At 25.3% G+C, this 25,322-nt stretch overlaps 1 protein-coding gene across 1 annotated transcript; it reads left to right on the top strand.

The window, feature by feature from the left end:
• Positions 1–194: 194 nt before the first annotated feature.
• LOC129963716 (protein PAT1 homolog 1-like) lies at positions 195–25,272 on the top strand. The gene is made up of 17 exons (XM_056078240.1): positions 195–606; positions 3,467–3,569; positions 4,314–4,426; positions 4,510–4,602; positions 4,973–5,041; positions 9,203–9,307; positions 10,961–11,356; positions 11,858–11,927; positions 12,654–12,698; positions 13,534–13,609; positions 14,379–14,441; positions 15,475–15,661; positions 19,647–19,767; positions 20,466–20,842; positions 20,961–21,191; positions 22,819–22,910; positions 23,588–25,272. The coding sequence occupies exons 1-17, from the start codon at positions 562–564 to the stop codon at positions 23,784–23,786; spliced, it is 2,385 nt and encodes a 794-aa protein (XP_055934215.1). The 5' UTR covers positions 195–561; the 3' UTR covers positions 23,787–25,272.
• Positions 25,273–25,322: the final 50 nt, after the last annotated feature.

Here is a 25,322-nt window from a genome sequence, read left to right as displayed (position 1 = left end):
TCTAATTACAATAAAAAAATGGTTATCCATTTAAATAGTTTTTAAACAGTTAAATTTAAATTAATATATCTTTATTTACAAAAAAATCTTTTAAAAAATTAAAAATTAATCGATATAAATTATCATTAAATCATCATTGATGCTCCACATTTTAAGTTTCTATATTTGGCAACAGCAAACTGACGTTCTTCGAAAAATCATGTGAGTTTGTTTAGTATTGAAACTCATGAGATTGTGGAATAGTGCGTAATTGTGAGAAAGAGAAACCAAAAGTTTTTTTTCAGTGAAAGGGTTTGCAATAAAAACCGTTTTTTAAAATACTTATTATTTCTCATAATTTTTGTATTTTATTCCAAATAAAATAGCTCTTTTCTTTTTGAGTTTCGTGACTAAGCCTAATTTACCACGTAAAATTTAAGGATTTTGTAATAGCTGTAGTGAATGTGATGTGAGAATTCAATGGTGGCAGCTGATGAAAAGTTATGCAAGCTATGTAGTTCAAACGTTATCCTCTTCTTCTAAAAATGACTTAAATTATATGCATATAAAACAGTTATCATTATGGCTGACAATTTTTTTGGCTTTAATACAGAATTGCCGTCAAGCGTAAGTACTCTGACTGTTTTTATTTTAATACATCCTTTATTGCACTAAAATGTTCTCTTATTCTATATTAATGTATATTTCTAATGAATTCCTTTTATCTTTCGTTATTACACTTTTCTAACTCAAATTGTACAGTGAAAATTGTTACGTTTACAGTATATATAGTACGTGGAGCAGACATTTTCTTTATTTATTCCATCATAATAATCTGTACTGAAAACTAATTGGAATCACTTTTTTTATGAAATTTGTATGTTTGTTCTGAAATTCGAATAACACAATTTGGTTTACTGCCTTAACTATAAGTCAATTTTAATGAAATATCTGATATTAATACAATATAACTTCTGAATTTTAAATTTTTCTTTAGGACTAAATTATTTATGCATAAGATTCAAGAAAATCAGATTAGTTTTCCATCATGATGTTGCAATCTCTTTTCATCTTTAAGAGAAAGAAATTCTTTCTTTGAGAGAAGGTTAAATTTATAGGTTTAATATTAAGATTGATATTACTCATTCTTGTAAATATAGATGTGATGTGCCATGGTACCTTTGTTATCTTTTTTTAGACTTACTATATTTTATGGTACTTCAATCCATAATTGGCTGTGCTGTAAATTTGCACAAGATATATTTATTTATGCTTGTATTTTGTTATAGATTATTTTAATATTCTGAGTTATTTGTTTGCCCAACTTAATTTAAAGAAGAATTTGCATTAAATTTCTATTAAGTAATATTATAAATGCCAAAATTAAGAGATCTTCTTAATAAAATTTTTATGCTTTGGAAAATATGTACATATAAAATCATCTTCAAATTCTTTTCACTGTCTTGGGAAAAGATCAAAGAAAAAAAAAATGAATGTCCGTTTACCTAATACTTGAATCATAAGTTTATAAAAAAGCATGAAAAATAATTACAGAAAATAAATGGTAATAAATATTAATTGAAATTACTGAAATCATAAAAATGTTTGTTTTTTATTACATACAAAAACCAGAATGGTAATTATCATAAAAAGGAAATAAGATATATCTCAACATATTTCACAATTGATTAGTAATAATCCACAAGAAAAACATTAAAAGGATTGACTGGGAAAACAAATTTCATTTGCAATATATTTCTTTCAGAAAATGCGACATTGTAGGAAGTTTACTGTATCAAAGCTGAGCATTTGATTTTTTTTTTTTTTGATTTATTAATATTGTGAACTTGCTCTTATATATTTTAATAATTTCAGCTACTGTCTTTAGTTTGATATAAATACAGCTTCATTGACTTATAATAATTAATGTATCATTATTAAATTCCAAAAATTTAAAACTTTTAATGATTTGAAGATAACAGTTTTTAAGATAATAATAGTTTAAATTATTTTTATTATTAAAATTATATTTATGAATATTAAACACTCAAAAATTAAATTATAATTCAGGTACTGTATAAATGAACAAAATTATTTTTATTTAAAAATTTTCATGTATTAAGAAACAATATATTTATTTTTGCATACAAAAATGAGTAACATATTAACTAACAACATTTTTTAATTGTTAATTTAATTTATGTAATTTTGAATATTATTAAAGAAAATAATGCGAGTTCATAATTTAACTGTAAGAATTAAATTACAGTTTAAGAATTAGGAGAATTAACATTTAGTTTTGCTTTGAAAATGAAAAACATATTAATTAATACCATTTGTAAATTGTTAAATAAATGTGAAATCCAATAAATAGAAAACAAACACTATCATAAAACTCAACTTGAATGCTAAACCAACATCTTATGGAGCACACTGTTCAGACAGTGAACAATGGTGACATGTTATTAGTATAAAGGCCTTGTTAAAAGTTGGGGAGGGGGGTATTTTCTTGAAATTGGATGGTTTTTGCTCTTTAACATTTTAATGAATGAATGTCATAAAAGCATGCTGCCATTATACTAAATTTCTCTTCAAATTCGATTTTCCAGCCAGTACTTAGTCATGGAAATGACATGGAATGGTTTTATAATTTGATTCTTAAATTTTATTGGATTGAAATTTTTAAAGGCATTTTATTTTGTGAAAATTCATAATTTTCATTAATAGTTAAAAGTTTATTTTACATTTATATTCTATTTGCATTTTCCCCTACAGTTTGTTGCATGGGGTAAATGATTTTAACATATACTTTGCAAGTATAGTTATATGTTTGAATTCTTGAGTATTTTTTAAGATGTTATGATAATAACTTGTCAGAAAATATGAGCCACAAATTTCATTTTGCTACAGAGATAATTTTACAATATTTAAAAAGTAATTGTAAGAATCGTGTATTCTTGAAAAATGAAAATTGCTTTATGAGGTATATAGATTTCTACTCTGTGCTGATGTAATTAATAAAATTGTTTTGTTTTAACTTTCATTTCTTACATAATCAAAAAAATCTTGATTATATATTTAATTTAAATATTAAATATTTACTTTTATTACTGTAAAACTATTGACTATAAATAAAATTTTAAAGATGCATGGCCAAAAGTAAGGTGTGAAGAAAAGTAAATTACTTTAGTCTGATTGTTCTCTTTTTCTACTGTATTATACAAGGCAAAATAAAAATAAATCTATGGTTAGGATGAAATATTTTCTTATAAATTTCATGGTTAAACTTATGTCTAGATTATTAAATTGAAGGTCCTAATGTCACCAATTTGAGTGTATTCTTGTTTTGTTAATTTTTGCAGTGATCATTTTCATACGTCTTTGAATTTAAATTATAAAAAAATTGATTTTTAATCAATTAAACAGTTAATTTTAATATCTGAGGTTTATCTTTTTATTTCTATATTCAATTTTTTTTTTTTTGCAGGTGCTTGGGCGGAAAGGGTTAAATGAGGAGTTTTTGACTGATGATGTAGAAGATGAATATGATGCGTTAAATGATGAAACTTTTGGTCAAGCTACTGCAGATGGTAATTTATGTAGCATATTGATTTTTATAGTTGATATTTTTTCCGCTATGTGGAATATTACCTATAAATCTAGAATGTTCAGATTGCTATTTTATTTACATGTTATCTTTTACTATAATGTTAGTTTCGAGATTATACAATTCTATATAATGTAAAGAAATTAGAGGAATGAGATAACTTTATTCTATAACATTCATTTTTTTTCAATGATTGTTAACTATCCTACAAATAGTCTCATAATCCATGTATTTAAAACTTGAAAAACTGAACTAGATGTAATTTGATTTAATTTTTATAATTTTAAACAAAATTTTGCCCACCTATTTTGATCTATTCTTTTAAAGCTGAAATTTTCATTTAAAATTTGCTCCTTTTTATTGGATTTTTTTCATTTTGGGAAAGTATTGAACATGAAAAAAACTTTGCTTATCCAGTTTTCATCCTAAAAGTACCGAACAAATTCACATACCAAATATATGTTAGATATTTACTATATACTGGTTATAAAATAGCAATATGATTTTGAAATTTCCAGCCAGTAAAATACCTAAAATAAATGTTGTGTGTCAAATTATAAATTTTATAGTTACCTATCCAGTGCTTTATGATTTTCAGTTCTTATTGTTAGCTTCTTTGAAATATTTGTATTTCTGCTTCATATGTTTTATCTGAAATAAGTAAAAGGTTTTAAAATGTCATGTAAATGTTTTTATGCTAAAAATTTTATATGTTTTGATCTTCTAGATGATTGGGAAGAAGCTCATGAGAAGTTATCTGAATTGATCACTAGGAAAGATGATTTGGTCAGAAATTCTGTTTTCAATGATTCCTTGTTGGAAAGTGATGAAAGTCAAAATGTAAATATTGTTTTATTATTAAATGTAAATATTGGCTTATTTTTTATATTCTTTTGTTTAAATCGTATGTATTTCATTTTCAGGAAATTGTAACTAAAAGTATATCTCAGCTAGGCTTAGAAGATGACTTAGATGATCCTGCTATCATGACTGTTGCTCGTAATTGCCATAGTTTGGTATGCATAATCTATTATGTACTGTATATAATAATCAGCTGTAAGAAATTTGTTGTTTGTATAATAAAGTTTTACTTGAAAATGATTGTTTTGAAAGCTAATTTCTTAAACCTTTCAAAAAACATCTTGATATAAATATTAAAATTAATAAGCATATTTGTTATGTTGATTAACTTATTAGCCCTTTTGTATTTGAACTCTGTTTTGTCAATTTAAAATCTAGATTGTTCACAGCATAATTGTATTTGGAATATTGCTTAAACTATTTTCAGATAAAATGGGTTTAAAAATAATTTTAAAAAAGAGAACTTTTATTTTAAAAGTGTTGTCAAATTATTATATTTTAAAACTTTTTTACGTGACTTTTTAGGCACATCTAAGGCCATCGTATAGATCAGCTTCTCCTCCTCCACCAGCTATTTTAGAAACAGAGGATTGTGTAAGTTTGGGAAATTTCTATGTTAAACTAGTTGTAATATTTGATAGTTTTATTACTTCATTAAAGGCATTTTTGAGAAGAACGATTTTTTTGAATGAATTTTATTTCTGTTCATTAGGTGTTAATGCTTGTTTCATGTATGCTTGTATGTTTTTGTAAGGAGATTTTTTTAAACATGTCTTGAAAATTTTGACTTGCAGCTTAATACATTAAGTTTAAATTCAGTCAACCATGCTATCAGTTTGCAATAAATCTTACATTATTACAGATCGAATCATACATAAATATAATTGTGTTATTTTTATCATTTTGAATAACTTTTTTTTATGAAAAAAAATTTCATAAAATTCTTTTTTCTTCCCCCCCCCCCTTAAATTCTATACTTAAAAAAAACCTATTTCTAACTTTCCTACTGCCTGTGTAAGATTGATAAACAGATAATTGTTAAAATGCATCTTAATATTCACTGTATGACATTTAATGCGAAAAATCAAAAACAATCATAAATCTTTGTTTACCGTATATATCAAGAAAGAATGCCAATGAAAGGGAAAGAATTGGCAGCGGTATCCAGGAGTTTCAACACATGTTAAGATAAAACTTAATGAACTTTTTTTTCTGTTCCTTCTTTCAACAATGGCTATTGCCTTATGTTGAATTATTAAAATGGTTATTTAAAAAGAACAAAATATAAAATATGCCAGGCTTGTTGCAACTTGAAAAGCATTTAAACTTCTTTTATTCTATTAGCGAAGAATTTATTTTAGCTTGGTTACCTTATGTTTAACCCTTTATGGGTTTTTAAAGTGTACTCAGATTTTCTCCGATTGAAGAAAAATAAGAATAAAGTATGGAACACAAAAGAAATAAATTACATCAGACATGGTAGAAGTTGTTCTAAAAGCACACATGAAAGATCTGTATGATATTTAGCCATTTTATAACTGTGAAGCTTAATTAGCACATTACACTTTCAAACATTGTTCTTATTAATATGTTGTTTTAAGTGATCTCTTGAATGACCTACAGAACAATTATTTATTGCAATTCTAATTATTTTAGTCAATTGTATGAAATCCAATGTGAAGAAATTTTAATTTGATGTAAATTTTCTATAATATTGGTTTCTTTGTGTTGTATTTTTTATGTCCCTATTACTTTGAAAATTATCATTTATTAAACCAATCTTGTTAGATGTTAGTTTTAATTTAAAAAAACTCTGTTAGAATTGATATTTAAAATTTAAAAGAAAAAAAGTTTTATGTAGCTCAAATAATAAAGGTTTCTTAATTTTTTTAGAGATTTTTATTTTTTCTCTTTGTAATTCTTAGACAATTTTTTGTGCTTGCCAGTGAAATCTTTCTCATATGTTTTGCCTGAGTGATAGAGTAATATACAACCTATACCACCTAAATTAGTAGCATGAAATTTAGTCGGGAGTTACTTTTAGGATGTTAGAGGCCCACTAAAAGGATGATTTTACAAAATTTTAATTAAAAATTCAATTTAAAACTAAACAAAATGTTAATGTGTTTTCTTTGTCAAGGAATATTATTGCAAAAAAAATATTTTTATACTTTGTGAAATATATGAAGTATTATTAAATATATGGCTTACTTTCTTGAACTCTTCTATGATTTATGTTGTCGCTTGTTAGATCTCATTTATTTTAGTAGCCTTGGCAAATTTGCATTAACTGTGATAGTAATAGATTTTTTTGTAATCAATTTTCAAATCTGATGTTTTGCTATATTGTTTTGATAGATGTCACCTTCTTTGAAAGCTTCAGAAAAGTAGTAGCTTCCAGCATTCCATCCGTAAAATCTTACCATTTTGCTGGTTTATTTTATTTTATTTTTAGAACAGAAACAGATTTGTTGACCATAAATGTGTTTGTAATTATTCAGTATCGCATATAGTATTTATAAATTATCCTCCATAAACAATTTATAATACAGGTTTTTCCTTAAATGATGCAGCAACCCACATATATTATACACTATAGGGAATGAAAAAGGACACTTGCACATTCTTAGAAAATGATTTGAATTTTGTTCAAAAAGCAAAAATAATATAACATTTTGATTTTGCATAAGCTGTAGATTTGTAGTATATATTATTTTTTTTTCATGTGAAATATTTTTATTTTACTTCACTAATAAAATGCTGTACTGTGTACTTTGCTATTTGGAATTAATAAATAAATAAATAAAAATTTTAAAAAACCTTAGAAAAAAAATTGACATGGAAGTGTTAATTTAAAAAACTGGCAAAAAGCTGATGAAACAACTGATTTTTCATTCTTGGCCAAGTGTAACATTCTAAGAAAGTTAATAGAGAAAAACAACCTTTTATGGAATATATAATCTGCCAATGGGGGGGGGGGACTAAAATTTAGCTGTAATAATGTTTCTTTATCCTTTTTTCTTGTATATAAATATTTGTATAATTTAGTTTGTTTTTTGTTTTTATAAAAAAAAATAATAAAGGTAAAATAAAAGATGAATGTGTTAATTCATCAATTTAATTAGCAAAACTAGATAAAACTGTCAGATACCATTTAATGCTAAAATTTGAACTGAGTGTTTTAAAACTTAGGGAAAAAATTATCAGTTTCTTTAATTTTAATTTTGTACTTGTATTTAAAATTTGTACTCAGAAAGAAATTAAGACACAGAAAGTATTTAATTATATTTTTTGATTTTTTTTTTTCATTTAAAAAATTTGAACTTAAATTTAGAATTATGCGATAAAAATTTATCAGTATTATCTAATATTAATAAATTGTGTTTTCAGAACTAATGCATAATTGGTAACAGATTGATTATGATATTTTTTTGTAATTAATATAGATGTACCTGTTAGAGAATGGTTCATTTCCCCTGCGAATGTGAAAATAATTTTATAAACCATTTTTGTCCTCTTTATTGAATATTTGAATCTTCCATGTTTGCAACATATATTGAGTTTGCTCTTAACTCAAATGTTCATAATTTCTTGGTATTATTTATTCCTTAAAAATATTGCCCATCTAGATAAGAGATGGGGCTGTATTCAACCTCTAAACAAAGATATAATCACTTTTAGAATTTACCATATCATTTGAATATTTTCAATAAAGCCTAAAAAGTTTTTCGCCAAAGATTAAAAATTTGAAAAAATTTGAAATTTTTATAAATAGGTGTTTTTAAATTTTTCTATGAAGATTATAATTTATTACAGGATAAAAAAATCCTGTGTGTAGAAGATACTTTAGTTTATGTATTCATATATGTACGAATGTGCTTAATTTTTTTCACTTAGGTGCTTAAAAAGTTTTTAATTTTAGCATTCATTTTTCACTATGTGTCCTGTTCAACATTTCTGTTATATTACATTTCTTGTTTATTGTAATGATGAAGATAAAAGATTTTAAAATCTAGATCGAGATAATCTAATGTTTGATAATCTAATGTTTTTTTTAAACTTTATAAAATATATTTAATTTTCATATAAGTATAAATATGTTAATGATTAAATTGAAAATTTAGTATAATAATAATTCAGTTCATAAAGTTGAATTTTTTATTGCCTTTTGCCATCTCTGTATTTCTTGGGTATTTTATTAGCATTTTAAGTCTGTTGATATTATTTTGAGTATTTGTAGTAAAAGTAGGATTTTAGGCAACAGAAAAGGACCATATAAAATAATCGTCTCTTTAATTTTTGTGAAAATTAATGTTGCCTTTAAAAAACACTTTGACATCATTTTTGATAAATTACAATGAATGTTAATACTTATTTTTAAAACATAATGATGCAAATTATATGGATGTTACTTGATTATTACTATATTGTAACAAATTTTGATCAGTAAGTCAAGTTGGAACATATTACCTGTAGTCTCAAAATTTCATTTGATCATATTTTTTAGAACTAATAAATTAAGGATGAGTTGTAATAGTCGAGTATAAAATTTTGAATTCATTATTACTTGTGTTAACTGCATTTTTAATTTAAATTTTTCCTTCAAATTGAGTCTTTTTTTTAATATGTAGTGAAATAATGCTTAGAATTTTTTTTAATACCAAATATATAACCTCATTGCTGTATTGAATTAGTTTTGAAATACAATCATGTATTTAGAAGTAGTTTACATACAATATTAATTTTGTTCTGTAGGGCTCACCTAAGACTCATTCTATTTGGAGTACCACTCCTAAAGACAGTGGTATATCATCATTTTTGCAGTCTCTCAATCCTAGTTCTAGCAGCATTCCGCACAAGGCAAGTTATAAACTATTTTACTGTAATAAACTACTTATTATAATTATAATTGTCCTTTTATGGAAGTATCTTGTAGAATATTTTTGGGGGGTGGGGTTGTATTTAATGATGCATATAAAATGTATTCAATTGGAAATTATATATTATGCACATACCTTAATATGTGTTTTTAATTTTTGAAATTTTTCTAACATTTACATATTTTTTGGAAATTCTTTGCTTATATAGGAAAATATTCTAATAAATTTCACATGAAATCTTTTTTTATTGCTCTAGTATTTCATATGTATGTGTGTGTATAACGTGTGTATGTATGCAATAAATTTTTATATATTCTAGCTTCTGTTTTATAATCATTTTCAGTGTTTTGGGTATTTTAACTATGTTTGATTTTCCTAACACTATTTAATTGCTGTAACTGAAAATTATTATAGATAGAAGCATGCTAGAATATATCATTTGTATTTCACTTTCATTAAATTACAGTAATAGCTCTAAATTTAAATTTACGGTTTTAGACATTTTAAATCAGTATTATAAATTCCATTCTTTTTCTATGTGGTTTTTACTTTCATTTGCGAAGTATTGGAGAAAGAATTGAAGTAGTCAAAAAATGTGAACTTAAGATTTTAACAAATCTCTGTGTTTCAGACCGCCTTGAATCTGAAAAAGCACATTTTTGGAAAATGTCTGTCTGTGACAAAGGGGTCAAAATTGATTTGAAATAGATGGATGAAATTTGATATACAGTCTTCACATCAAATTTTGAGTAAAATCTACTCAGATGAAATCTTTCCAATTATAAGTTAATATAATTATTACAAAACAGAGCTGGATGGATAAAATTCGATACACAGATGTAATATCTGTAGTGTAGATACCTGTCAGATTTTCTAAGCAAATCTAATGTGGATTTGACCAGTCTGTTCTTTCAGAAACATACAAATGCAACATCAGTTTTAATATGTGATAAAGTGTAGAAATGTGTCAAGTTTTTGTTTCAATCATTTGGGAGAAACGTAAAATACAAATTCGATTTTAGGAGACTTAACTGCATACCAGGGATTGATTGCCAAAAAAACGTTTTAATGACCACATAGTAGATTCAATAAAAATGTTAAATTCATGTCAAATATTCATATTTTATAACTGCCGTTTACCAGTGCTATGCAAGGTATTTTTTGGATAAATTTTTTAGTGAATAGGTGAGAAAGTTTTGAGGAGACTCCTGTTATTTTTAATTTATTAGTACAAATGCATGAATTAATAAGAGCATCCTTACCGGAATATCATTTTTTATATATATATATAATCTTGGAAGCATTTTTTTTCCATATTTGTAGTCATAATTTTGAAACTTATATCCTATTTTACAATTCTATTTTATTGTTTATACTGATATAAATCATTTTTCAAATTCAATTTAAAGACAACCTTTAAATAAATTTTATTGGTAGTATACATATGCTATTTGTCTTGGTGCTACGGAATCAAGTTTGGCTCTTGCATTATAAAATCCTGAATTCCAATTCCATCCTTTATAGTAATAGTTGAAGTCCTAAATAAATAGTTCAAACTTTAAAAGAAATGTTCTAATTCTGTGTTTTTAAATTATGACTAATTTATTTTTCAAACAAAATTATTCTATTTTAGGACACTCCCATGTACTTGAATTCTGCATCTGATAATGTTTTTATTACACCTACTAAAGCATGGAGAGCTGAAGAACTTGAGAAAGATTTGCTCTCAACAGCTAAGAAAGAATCAATCCAAACATCTAGTGGTAGTTGGCCTCAAGTTCCATCAGTACTTCCAAATAACCATCAAAATGCTATTAACAAACTTTCATCTCCAAGATTCCCTAATAATTTAGGTCAAAATCGTAATAAGGTTGCAGTGGATCGGATGTTAACTAGAGAAGAAGTGGAAAGGCACTTGCATTCAGATATGAGAATGCGATTTCCAGGTGGTGTTCCAAATTTTCCTCCACCACAATTAATTCCTCCTGCTTTACAATCATCTGTGATCTCTCCAATTGGTTCATCAAGGGTAAATATTGTAGAATATTTCTAAATGTTTTTTAAAAAATAAGCAATCTGTCTTGTATGATATAAAAGAAACTATAGTTGTGGGAGAGGAAAGCGGGACTAACTGCCCATCTGTTTTTGATATTTAGTGCATGTGTATGGATTTTAATTTTTAATATCATGCATACTCTTTTATTCTCTATGGATTTAGGTGTAAGACTCTTTAATGGATCAATAAAAATGCAAATGAATTGTACTTCTATTATTCTGTCCATCAGTTAAAAAAATATCATCAAACATTGTATTTTAGTATTGAATTCCTATAATCTTAGTAATCTTGAATAATATTGTGATCAAAATATAAATTTTCTTAATGCGAGACAAAAAATTATGATTGATATATCATGGGCTTAGATTTCTATTTACTTCTAATTCTCGATAAAGAAAATTAATTTCAGTATTGTATTTAAATGTTTCTTATATTGTACGAAATATATATCTAATTTACTTTTTTCTCCCCTAGGGTAATAGTATAAATGGGCCAAATCAGTCATCACCTGTTCCTCTTAGACCAATTAGGGGTCCATTGATAGGTAAGATAATGAATAACTTGATTGATTAGAAGGCTGGTTATGTTTCCCTTAAATAGATTTTACTGCATTTTCAATGTTTTTTATTAAAATCTAAGCAATTTGTTTTTCTTTAAAATCTATTTCCATTTAAGTAATTAAAATTTGAAATTTAATTGCTTTTCTAAACTAAATGTTGATTTTGTTTCTTGTCATGGATTGATGATTGGCTCTCCTCTTTCTTCTAATCCCAACCATGATCTGTATTATTATTATTATTATTATAGCTTAATGGGGGCGGTCCCCTAGTCAATGTTGTATTCCTTATAGCGACCTTTCTTTTCTGGATTGACTTTTTAAAAGATTCCATTTTATTTATTATCTTAGTGATTGGATTTAAATAAATATTTCTAATAGGAAAAGAAAATATATCATAATAAAGCAGTCATGTCAAAAAGAATGAAACCAGCTTATTGATTTTTGCATGTCTGTTTTGATAAGATTATTGAAATCATTCTCTTCCATGTTAATTTGATTAGCTTATTCGATGAATGCCTCTTAATGAATTTTTAAGCTAATAATTTGTTTAATTCAGCAAATCTTTTATTTATTTTCTCTCTTTATAGATTTAAACAATGTAAAAAATTATAGTGTAATACAGTAAACTTAATTCTAGTCATTCTCTATAAATGATTTTAGTTTTATGATACTTTTATAAATTCTGACAAAATTTTTCTTTGTTTTTGATAGGAAATAATCCTGTGCCAGATCGATTTTTTATTAATGCAAGAATGAGTAAGTTGAAATTTCAAATCTAAATTTAGTAATAAATAAATAAAATAAAGCAAAAATTATGAATTTTGTTAAACATTGGGGTTTTCATTCAAGTTTTTAAAACTTATATGCAGATTTAAATTTTTAATTTATCTTCTGGATTTTTTTTTAATGAACCAAGATAAAATATAGTTGTAATAAGTTTAGTAACCATATAAATGATAATAAATTTCAGATTTTACTTAAATGAAAACCTTGCCTTGCTCTTTGACTCTGAAAGCAATAGAAGTTCCTTCATTTTTACATGTTTAGAAAAATTGATCTTAGGTATCTAACATGAGCAAACAATTAAATAATTCTTTTTTAATGTTTTAAAAATAATTAATAATATCAACAGTTTTGTACTTTTATCCTGTATTCCAAAATAGCTTCCTTCTATAAGTTGTTTGTTACTGTAAAAAACTGATTTCTGGTGAATGTCGACATTCACCAGATAAGAATGAGTAGTCACTGGAGAATGTTTTCAATTCCTTATTTCAGTCTTTCACTGTAACATACTCACTAAATACATTATTTATATATATATATATATATATATATATATATATATATATATATATATAAAGCATAGACTTTTTTTTTGAAAACTTAAAAAGTTATTTTATTTGAATTATTTATTTTGCATTATGGTCTTGAACAGTTTTTCTGAATTGTGAAATAGATAAATGACAATGATAATCGTGATTCCTATAATTGCAAATGCTATAATTTAAATCTTTTTTTCTTATAAACTCTGGTATCTAAATAGCATTATTCTAAATATTTTTAATAATCCTGGCTTTAAAAAATTCCTCAGATATGATGCACAACCAATTGCCATTAAGGGGACCTATGCCAAATCTTCCCCCTGGTTTTAATCCATCAAATTTAGGGTAATTCTTTTTTATTATCTTATTCATATGTGTGTAGGAAAGAGTACATTGATATTAAAATTTTGTATAAATAATTAAATTGTATTTGAGTTTTATAAGTATTGTTAAGTTATGTAATATATATATATATGTATTAAATGCAATCTTAATATTGAGAATATTTTTATTGATTTATTATAATCTTTTTTTATATTCATCATTTTAATTTTTTGATTTCAGAGTATGGGTGATTTCCATAGTAGATTAAAAATTCAAATACTTGAGTGTAATTTTTTTATTTGTATTTTAAATTTTTACCTATTTAATAATTTTTTTTTCTTATGAGTAATCTTTGTATACTATCCTGTAAATGTTTTTTCATTCTGTTTTATTTTATATATTAGTTTCTTAAACTCTGAATCATCGTATTTAGTAATGTCCTAATTTATTGAATGTTGAAATATTAGGAAATATTTATTTGTTAGCCAAGATAATTATGGAAAACATTTTCTGTAATGTTTTTGATTTTATAAAACTATAGATATATTTTTAAAAAGCACAGCAAATATTATATAAATTTTATTAATATACAAATGTATATTTGAAATTGAAAAAAAAGTGTATTAAAAATTTAAAGTTTAATTAAGGAATAGTATTGAGAAGTAATATGATAGGCATTTATACTTTAAAATTGTAATACCTATGTATAATTAACTCTGGTATTTTTATTTATGTCAAAAATAATTCTTCATGTGATTGAAAATGACTTACATTTATATATTTTCTTTAGTATGAATCATTCAAAACTCCTTAGTTTACCTCCAAGAAGCATAGCTCATCCTCTTCTGAATAAGTAAGCATCTGTTTGAAAACATTATAAATAATTTGTAGTTGCAGAAATGTTGTTAAGATTTTTTTTTTTTTTTAAATGAAGTATTCGAAATATATTTATTCTTCTGGACCTTTTCCTTATTGATGATACAAGTGTACCAGTAGAATTAAAAAAAAAAAAAAAAATCATAAGATGCTACAATTTTTATCAATCATCTGTAATGACTTAAATGATTGATTTATTCCTATCTACTTATCTCTTGTGTGTTTTGTGGTTTTTATTACTTAAGAGGAATAATAATTATTTTACTGGCAATAAAGTATTTTTCTCTAGATATTTAGTTAGAGGGTAAGGCAATTTCATTTTTCTTTCTTTCTTTCTTTCTTTTTTTTTTTATTTTATTTAATATTTCTCTGACCATAATTAAAAATTAAATGTTTGAAATGATGATGCTGGATTTTTCAATATTTGAATGCAGTTAAGAATAATTATTTATAAGGAATAAAATTTGTAAACTGAAGTTTCTAATTTCTTCTATATGATTTTTTCATACATAATTTTTTCCCATTGCTGACAATTTTCATTTCCATTATAAATATTGAGTTATAATTTGAAAATCTTTAAAAAAAATATTGGAGGAAATGAAAGCAGTTAAAAAAATGCTTTTATGTACTAAATATAATTATGAAGGTGAGATAAAAAAAATATTAAAGCAGTATTTTTTATTATAATTATTCATTGTATTCTTTATTCATTGCTTTCTTAAAATCTCTTGTCACATGCATTTTATAAGATCATATTAGATTTTTCTTTCATTTTAATAAAAAGCTGTTTTTCTTCAGTAATTTTAATGTCATTACTGTACAAATTTATTCTTTAATTATTAATAAAATATAAATTGAAAATGCAGAATTGTAGTTATAAACTTCGTAAATTTTTTAATAATTGTGCTTTTTCAAGTATTTAGCATTCTATAAATGCTGTTGGCTTTATTGAGAATAATTTATTCTTTATTTTTTATTTAAAACCTATTGACCTTATTTAATTTTCATAGACACTTCCAGTTTCCACTATTAGTATACAATAGTTACTATGAAAATGAAGACGGGAAGCACATGGCTCACGAAATGGAAGATGAATATGCTGGTTTGATGACACAAAAAGAGAAAGAATGGCTCATAAGAATCCAGATGCTGCAATTAAAATCTGAGAATCCTTATGTGGAAGATTATTATTTCACAGTTAGTATTTTTATGCATTTTAAAATTCTAAATTTAATTATTTATTATCTCTTGATGTTCTTACTCAAGTTAAACTGTATATATAAATATATATATATATATATTTTATAAAATTAGAACAGTTGTGAATAGTTTGATCTCTTCTAATTTGTATATATGATTAGTGAAATTTGATTTATTAAATTTTTTAAATCTTTTTTTTATTACTTAACTGAAGGCATATATAGCATTGATGTTAACTGCTTTTAAAAACTAAAGTAAATTCTCAACATTTTACTTTTATATGTACATAACATTTATAATATTTAAGCATTATTTTATAATAAATATTTTATTTATGCAAGTTTTATTTTACAGAAACTGCATTTTCTTATTTTCTAATTGTTAAAGAGTAATAACTTTTAATCAGCTTCTGATTAATTACAAAAAAATACCTGCTATAAAAGTAGAAATGTTAGGCTATTGCTGTCAATCTTTTACCTTCCATGTTTGAAAAATGTAGATGTTATAAGTAAAATTTATTTTTAGATAAGTTCATAAATTTTACACTTTTAAGTGGACTGTAGGTTTATTTTATTCAAGTTTTTAAATTGATAGAAAGAATAGGAAATGTTTTAATCCTAGTGAAATTAATGAATAAAGACTAAAATATATTGTTAATTGTCCTTATCAGAATCAATATATCATGAAATTTGAATAATTATATATATTATAGTAATGATTAGAAGCTTGCTGTGTATGAAAAGATTAACGAAGAAAAAAAATGAAAACATGTATGTTAGTGCAAGACAAGTTTGCACCAATTTTTAACTCTCGCATACAATAACTTGTGTACTTTATGTTAGGAGCTGAGAAAAGTTTGTAATGCTTTATGCAAATTGTAATTTCCATTTTAGAATGGGTATTGACTTCATATATGTTGGTAGGTTCATTAATAATTATATAAATCAATTTTTCTTCTATTTTTGATATAAATGCAGTAATCGAAAGTGCATACATTCAAGACCAAAATATAGGGTTAAAAGTGCATACAATCAAAACCAAAATACAGGGTTCTCATGGTCCATGAAAATGGCTTTCATTTCTTATTGCTGTATTCAAGGTCATGGAAAAGTAATTGATTTTTCGTTAAGTCTTTGGAAAACAAGTAAAATTTGCATCCATTTTGTTTTGGGGAGAGAAAACATACTTTGTGATTTTGTTATACTTTGAGAATCTACTAATTAGAAAAGGATGCTAATATAAGAATGTTATCTCTAACCTTTCCTGGGTGGTTTGGAGAGAGGGAAGGAGCAGAAACATTTCCACAGTTACAAGACCTTCAATAGATCCAACATATGATAAATACTGTCATGCCAATCATTGTGATAGGCACTGATGTAGAGAAATTGTGTGAATTCTGACTATCTTCCATACCTGAATTTCCCAATCAAAATCTGTTGTAGTTTCATCCTCACTGTTTCAAATCAATAAACATCTGCAACATTGAATTCATTCTTGCATTTATGCAAACAAGCTTCACATATAAATAAGTGTTAAATGCTTGGTTTCTATTGAAATGGCTTTTTTTTTACCCCTTGTATATGAAGTAAATAACAAATTGTGCGATCATCAAAAAATTTGTCATATCTCCATATTTCGAATGTTTATGCATTAAAAAAAAGAAACAAATTTTTTACATGTTTGTCTGTGATAAAGATAGCTCAGAAACACTTTGAGTTAGACTAATGAAATTTTGTGTATGAATTTTATATCAAATTTGTTAATTGCTTTGTAATTTTAAGTGAAAGAGAAGCTATATCAGAGGATATCTGTCTGTCTGGTTATCTGAATAAAAGTTAACACAATGATTGCATTAATAGAAAGGTAATATATGGTACACAATTTTAAAATCTGAAATGTGGATATCTGTCAAATTTGGTTCTAAATCCATCAAGGGATTGACTTTCTGTTGGTCTGTACTTTCAGAAGTATATAAACTCGATAAAAAAAAAAGTGTAATAACTTAAATACATGAAATTTTGTGTTCAGTTGGTTAAAAACAACACATGTAAAACATAAATTTGATTTTCGGGTACCTGTTGCTAAATACCAGAAAATAATCATTAAAAAAACTATTAGATCATGTGATAGATTAAATAAAAATTCTAAATTCATACTAAAGTTCAATATTTTGTAACTACTATTCATAATGGGATAAAGCCTTACCCAATGTTCACAATTTTATGCAAGTTAAGGGGAATCTTTATTAGAGAGTTTGTGAGACCCTTCCCTCTGGTTCTTGCTGCTCTTTGGAGACTTTCTATTAATCAAAATATTAGCATGCAAATGGCATCTAAATGTTTGTTAGATTTTTTGAGAAGTTATTAAAGAGGTTGTAATGCTTATTGATCATTGCTATTAAATATTTTCAGTTTGTATTTAATTTGGATTATTTAATTTTAATAGTTTTATATGCATAGCTATTTAAATAGTCAAATAGCTTGTAAGAATTAGATTCATGATAATAAATTATCTGAAATATTTCTATACTACAAGACTACCCAAAGATTCTCTTATGGGTCAACAAAATGCTTTTAAAGGTGTTAATGTAATTAATTAAATTAGAAGTTTCTTAAATATTTTTACAGTACCATATAACTTGAGATTGCATTTGTTGTTGAATGATCATCAAAATGTGGTGTAAAGAACAGGTTTCCTGTATCAAAATTCTAAGTCATATAAATTTTTTGCTTAGTGTATAGCAAAGATCCAATCCTACGTGTCAAATATGAAGTTTTTTTTTTTTTTTAATGGTTAGATTAAATTTATCTAACCATTTTAATATTCTATTGAGAAACTACTTTTTTCAATTTTTGGATTGATATAAAAAAAAAAGGTCATTGTTTGAAAACTCTTAACATCTTGATCATACTGAGGCTGTAGTTGAAATAGGATTTTCATTAAATATGGATATTTGCATTGATAATATTTAGGAAGAAACATAAGTTGCAAAGCATTTGCTTCTATATAAATAATGAAAATGTTGTGGAGTAGAGAATTTCTAATTCATAAAACTTAATGAGTACTTATATATATATATATATATAATCTGAATATGTCCAAAACATGGACAAGTGAAGATTATAATAATGTTGAGAATAAGAGAAGCAAGCATACTGTAATTAAATTATTTTAAATGAAAAAGGGCAAAAATTAAGGAAATACTATACTGCAGACATCTTTTAAGAAACAGGTTGAAAAGGCAGGATTTTCAATGTGTAGGAATTCATGCTTGAACAAGGCAATTTATAATGTGCATTGAAAGTATTTTAATTCACAGTTAATTGTTTAAATGTAGGTAAAGATTTGTTGATTTATATGTTTAGCATTTTCCCTTCTGTTTTACCAAGTTCTGATTGAAAGTAACAGTAGATTCTATAGTGTTAGCTTTTATTCTGGAGTATCTATTAGTAGTAGAAAATGGGATCTGGTAATTGCCATATGGTAGCTAAAGGTAAAAACACTTGCTTTGTGATCGAGACACATTTTAAACTATAAGTTTTGTCTTATTAATTATATGATGAGGATAGTTTTTTTAATGCTCTTTATTTAAGCATCTGGTAGTAAAAGGCAAGAAAGTAATGGTTATTTGAATGTTAATGGTGAAAATATTCTATTTGAGTTTGTCATTTGCATTTTTGTCTAAAATGTGTAATTTGATCCTTGATTTTTCTTAATAAGATTGGTGAAAAGTCTTTCTATTCTTCAGTAAAAGTGGGAATCCTGGAATGCTATGGCTTCTGTATAGAAAGCTTAATGAAATCTTTCCAAAATTCAAAATTGTTTTTCTGTCTTTGACCTTTATTATAGATATTAATTCAATTTTTGATTTCATATTTTTTTACTGATCACATTTTTATCCTTATTCAAACAGTTTATGATAAAGTTATAATTTGTATAATCTATTTAAATGATTAAGTTTGATTTCATTATATTTTGTTAGACTCAAGTTGCTAGGCGATGCCGAAAAAAGTTTACCGAAAATGCTTCAAAAAATGGTGGTGATGCTCCTGAAGTAATCCTTCCTGAAACAACCAAGCATGAAAGTAGAACTTTTGTACCTAGTAAGTTTATACATATAATTTCTTATTTTCTGAATTGTATTCCTCTAAATGATTTATTCATGTTATATTCTTAAAATCTCCAATTGTTTTTCCTAAAATGTGACAATAAAATTCAAAATAAATAGATCAAATGTCCTTTGATTATGAAGTTCTCTTAGGCTTAATTGAAATTTCTTTATTTGAATTTGATCATATCTCTTTAGGAATTTTTTTAATAGTTATTTGATATCGGGGTAGATTTGATTCTCTAGAAGTCATAATTTTTTATTCTTCTATCAGTATTAAAAATATTGTCAGGCATAAGAAATATCTTTCAGGTTTAACATGTAATTGTATGGAATTTATTTGAAATATGAAGCAATATTTTGTTTATGTTTAATAAGTAATCAATATTTTTTCTAGTACTTTGTTACTTCTTTTAAATAAATGGATAAAAAGGCCTTTTGTGATTCTATAAAATATTATCATTGTGAATAAATCTTGGTAATTGTAAAGAGTTACGGTGTTTGTGTGTATGCTTTGGTAATTTTTTTAAAAACTAATTTATATCTTGTGTGCAGATTCAATGAAATAAGTATTTCATTGAATCTGCACATAAGATATAAATTAGTATATGGAACATTATATTATCTAGAATATCTATTTGCATATTAGTAAATCATTTAAATGTGTTTTAACTTAAAATTATTTATTTTCAGCTCAGTTTGAAGGGTCATTAGGTAAACTTCAAGCTGTGAGTGTTAACTTTCCTAGAAAAGTGTTAGATATTACTGTCACTAGACCGCTTGAAGATGAAGAAGGGAAAGTAGTCACCAACCAGAGTCTTTTGAGGTATCGCAGATTATTGTTGGACATTGAAAAATTGTACTGTTATTTACTGGAGATTGAAGATGAAGAAAGAAGAATCCTTGCTAAACCTGAAAGTGAAAGTGGTCAACATTTGGTTAATATTGCAAAACTGACTAAAGACATTTTTACTGGTTTATTTAATGAATCTGATGACTATTTTCAAAACATCATGACAATACGCAAAGGGCGTTCATTGGTGATGCGAGTTTTTAAGATATTTAACGTGGTAAGTATTTTTTTTTTTTAAATAAAAAAGGATACATTTTTATGAAAAATTTTAATAGTTTAATGAGTTCTTTTTATCTTTATTGTTTAGAGTATAATTTTTACCTTTTTATTATTAGGAGCAACAAGTGCAGTGTCTTGTCTTCCTCCTTCTATACTTACCTGTAATTTTGAAAAAGGACTTCAATGATCATATTTTAATTCAAAATATTAAAGTGATTTCTGATGCAATTCAGAAGTTTTCTCTAACTCATTTGGTAAAATTAGGGGAAACCTTGAATAACTCTGCATCTCCTGAACCAACAAAAATGAAAGAAAAAGGCAACTTCATCAATGCTTTCAAAAATAAGGTATTGATATTCTCAAGAATTATTGCATTTAAAGTCTAAATAGTTTGAAATGTTCGTGGTGTATGCGTTGGTTAAAATATTTTTCTAAATCTTAATTGGATATTTTTAATATTTTGTAGAATTTGCTTAAGCAGTTTACTAATAAATGGAATAACTTAAAAAAATTCATCAACAAATAACATTTGAAGAATATTTTTGCTTGATTTTCTCTATCCTACCCCTTAAGGACCCTACCCCTTTACATATCAAGTAAACTATTTAAAATTGATTATTGTTCAAGATTATTTTACATTTCATATCTTAAATTTGTATATGTTTTTGGGTTCTTCTATTATAATTTTTGTACTAGGAATTTAAGAATGTATTTTTTTTATAATGTGAAATATTTCCATCCATCTTTTAATAATCATTTGTCTGCATTTACATTATGATATGAATTTGCTTTATCAATATATAGAAAATACAAAATGAAACTTTTGAATTCTGCTTATACAGTACATTTTTATTGGGGCAAAAGATGGTAGAATTAAATTAAAATCAGCCATGTAGGAATACTTTAGTTATTAGAAAGTAAATCACTGTGGATTAACTTCATTGTGGCTGTTTTTGATAGTTGCCTTCTGATCTGGAAATTTGTATTATGATTTTTGTTATCAGACTAATGATGATCAAATGTCATAATTTTTCTGGATATAAAATGGCTACTTTACTTTTGGTAAATTAAAATCTGTATTAGTACATAGTAAATTATAACAACCAGTTTTATTTCATTTTGAAATTCAGTATTTGCTTTCATTGAATGGCAGCTTTAAAACTTTTGACAATTAAGTTTTTTAAAATAAAATATGTATATTTGTTATAAAATTTAATCCCTGGAAATTTTTTTAATTCTGTCTGACACTGCATAATAAATTTCCCGAGTCTTGCATTGGGGGGGGGGGCTAAATCTTTTAATTCTGCACTAATAAGCCATAGAATTTTGTATAGGATTTATATTATATTTTAATTCAATTCACATTTCTAAGAAAAAAAATTTGTTAAAAACTAAGTAATAAAAATAAGATTACTTTTAAAAAATTAATTTGAAATTGCTTGCTATAATTGGGCTGATTGTTGTAGGTTTCTTTTCCAGTCAAACACAAATATCAATTAATTAAAAGATTAGAAAGCACCATAGTACTACATACTAGAACTTAAGTTGGACTTTTATCTCGGATGTTTTCTAATTGCTCCGAAATTGTTTTGAGCTATAGAATCTGTCTTTTTCCTTTTGGACAAATCTTTGGATAGATTAGGTAAACTAAGTAGAATTTATCAAAAACACAAATTCTATTTTATTTTCATTGTATTTCTTCTATCTAAATAACTTTTAAATTAAAACATATTAAAATAAAAATAATCCACAAATGATATATGCAGATTTAGCATATATGATTAGCATTGTTTGATTTTAAATGGCTTGATAAGCAAAGAAAATTTAATGAAGACAATTTTATATACCTAAAATCTCTGTCCTGTTTATACACAATTGCAGTTGCAAATGTAATCTTTTAGTAATTATTTTGAAATATTATTTCCTTATTAATAATGATTCCTTGACTTTTTTATAATGTTTCCTTTTTTTTAGTTTGGTTCAACTGTGGTATGTGCTATGTTAATGCGAGCAGAATCTTTATATTGTGGTTTTGACCTCTTTGAAACAGACATTCAAAACAGGTGGTAAGTATTTTTATGTGCTGTATTTATTTTTTCAAAACAAGTTTACTGTTTGAATATAATGTTTAAAGGCTGTCATATTGTCTGTAAATTGTGGAATGTATAATGAAGAAATCATTTAAAACATTCTACAGGATGAATTGTTACATTCAGATTCTTTAAATTTGATTTATAATTTCTTGAGAAATAGGTTCTGAGAAAGTTTTTCTTCTCCTTCAAGATTTTAGCTATGTTTTTTATTGAAAATTAATCAGTGTCAAAGTTGTTCATCAGTATTTTCAGTGTCTATTGTATGAAAACCATTTTGACATCAATTTAAAATCTAATAAGTATGCTTTTCAATGATAGAAATTTTATTTATCTAATAAGTTATGAAATTTTATTTTCATAAATATTTTTAAAAACTAAGTAGATTTTACAAAAATAGTTTGTGTTATTGTATTTTCTGGATTCATTCTCGTGCATTTTAAACAAAACTACTTTTTTGTGTGCATCTTAATACTGCTATGTAATTAAGAGTAAATTTTAAGTACATAGACGAACTAAGCCTAACTGCATAATAAAAAAAAATCTAACTACATAAAGAAACATTACCATACTGTGAATGTTTATGATTAGAAGTCCAAACTTTTTTTCTTTTTCTTTTGTATAATTATGACTGAATGTATTTTTTCTTTTAGGTTGAAAGTGATAAAAAATATAGTTGAATGTCTTTGCACTGTGTCAAATTCTTCATTGGCTGCTCCGGTGATTCCTTGTATAAATCTTCTAAGTCATTTTCAAAGGTTTCCTGTTGACAAAGATAAGCTTGATTTGCTCCAAGAAAAGATAGAAATTTTTGTGACAAATTCAAAGCCTGAAGATATTAAAAGTGTGTGACAGAACTTGTTATAAAAATTATGTAAACTATATTAGAAAGAATCCATTTTTGTGATCAGAAATTGCAGTAAACTGTGTAAATTTCTTCATGCAGTTTCTTTGCACTAGGTGAACAAATTCTGGGATTTCCTCTTGGGCCTGAAGGAAAGTTGGCACCTGTTTATATTAATGACAACCACCATCCAGTCATTCTCTTTTTTGTTTTGTTTTTAATTTATCATTGCAGCAAAGGGGTACACCTTCTTTTCTAAGTATACAGAATCTTGAATATTTCATCTGAATATTTTTTTAGATGTCTTTACACTTTTGTATAATAGCTGGCACATACCATATTAACTAGCTTAAATTGACCATTTAATTGACCTAGTTAATTTGCAAGAAAAACAAATCTTTATAGAAATTTCTTAAAAATTTTGATAAGTCTTATGTTGGATCAACGCCAGCTTTATTTTCTTTTCTTCATTACATAAAAAAACTGCATTTTGCTCTAGACATTTGCCATGTTGAAGGTGTACTCTTGCTGAGTGCTGCCATAACTTTATGTAATGTGACACCCAATATGGTGCTCTTGAATATTGAAGGTCATCAGTTCATGACCTTATTCTCCTGCAAGGCATACATATGCTTGAGCCTAGTGCAGGGGAATTTTCTTTTCATGCATCTCATGTTCTGCACGAAAATGTTTAACATTTGATGTATATTTTGTTATACTAGTGCTTTTAAGTTGAATTTTATTTGAAGGTTTAACCTCTTTCTCAATGTGTAGTTGTCCTAGCTATTTATTTGCAATATCTGCAACAAGTAGTTGCATAAGATTTCTCATTTGCATATAAATTTAGATGTTATTGTTGAAATATTGAAATTATTTAATCTAATGAAAAGGGTTTACTTTATTCAATGGCCTTTCCTTTGTAATCTGTCTAATTTGGTTAATTTTATTTTAAATCACTGGCTTAGTCATTGATGTATTGAGAACAAGAATGCTATTGGCAAAAGTGAAAAATTTAAAATGTAATCATTTAAAACACTTAAGTTCGATTATTATTTATCGGATACAGTAGTGGGGATTTATTATTGGACAATAAGGTCACATTAAATATTATTTGAGATTTTGATGTAAATTGTAATATTCGAATCATATAATTCTAAAATATATTAAAACTGCACATCTAATAGATTTTCTTGCATACTACAATCAGGAAATGTGTAATCAGATTTTCTTGTTGTACTTTGTCGTAATAGCTGGAACCAAACTTGGAAATTTATTTTGAAGAATGAATTTATTGCATGTCTGATTTAGAATTAAATGCTTTTTTTTTTTTAACTTATATCACAAAACATCTGTTAACATCAAGATACATTATGAAAAAAAGGTTTTCTAAGAAGTGTTCATTTTGTTGTACATGTCAATCTGTTTTGGATAAATGTATTTAACAAAAAAGGATAGATGTTTTATTTTAACCAAATAAATTTTATTTCTCTTTAATCAGTTTATGTATTTCTTTGATGAATCATTATATTTTCATTAGCAAATAT

Source organism: Argiope bruennichi, chromosome 1, assembly GCF_947563725.1.
Source record: "Argiope bruennichi chromosome 1, qqArgBrue1.1, whole genome shotgun sequence".
NCBI lineage: Eukaryota > Metazoa > Arthropoda > Arachnida > Araneae > Araneidae > Argiope > Argiope bruennichi.
Note: the sequence above shows the minus strand (reverse complement) of the source record. Positions and strands in the feature narration are given on the sequence as shown.

Bases quoted from the DNA above. Each gene is read 5' to 3' on its own strand.
- LOC129963716 (XM_056078240.1), top strand. From the start codon at position 562: ATGGCTGACAATTTTTTTGGCTTTAATACAGAATTGCCGTCAAGC. The intron at 5,042-9,202 runs GTAAGTTTGGGA...TTTGTTCTGTAG, and splicing joins TTTTAGAAACAGAGGATTGT to GGCTCACCTAAGACTCATTC. The intron at 22,911-23,587 runs GTAAGTATTTTT...TTTTTCTTTTAG, and splicing joins ACAGACATTCAAAACAGGTG to GTTGAAAGTGATAAAAAATA.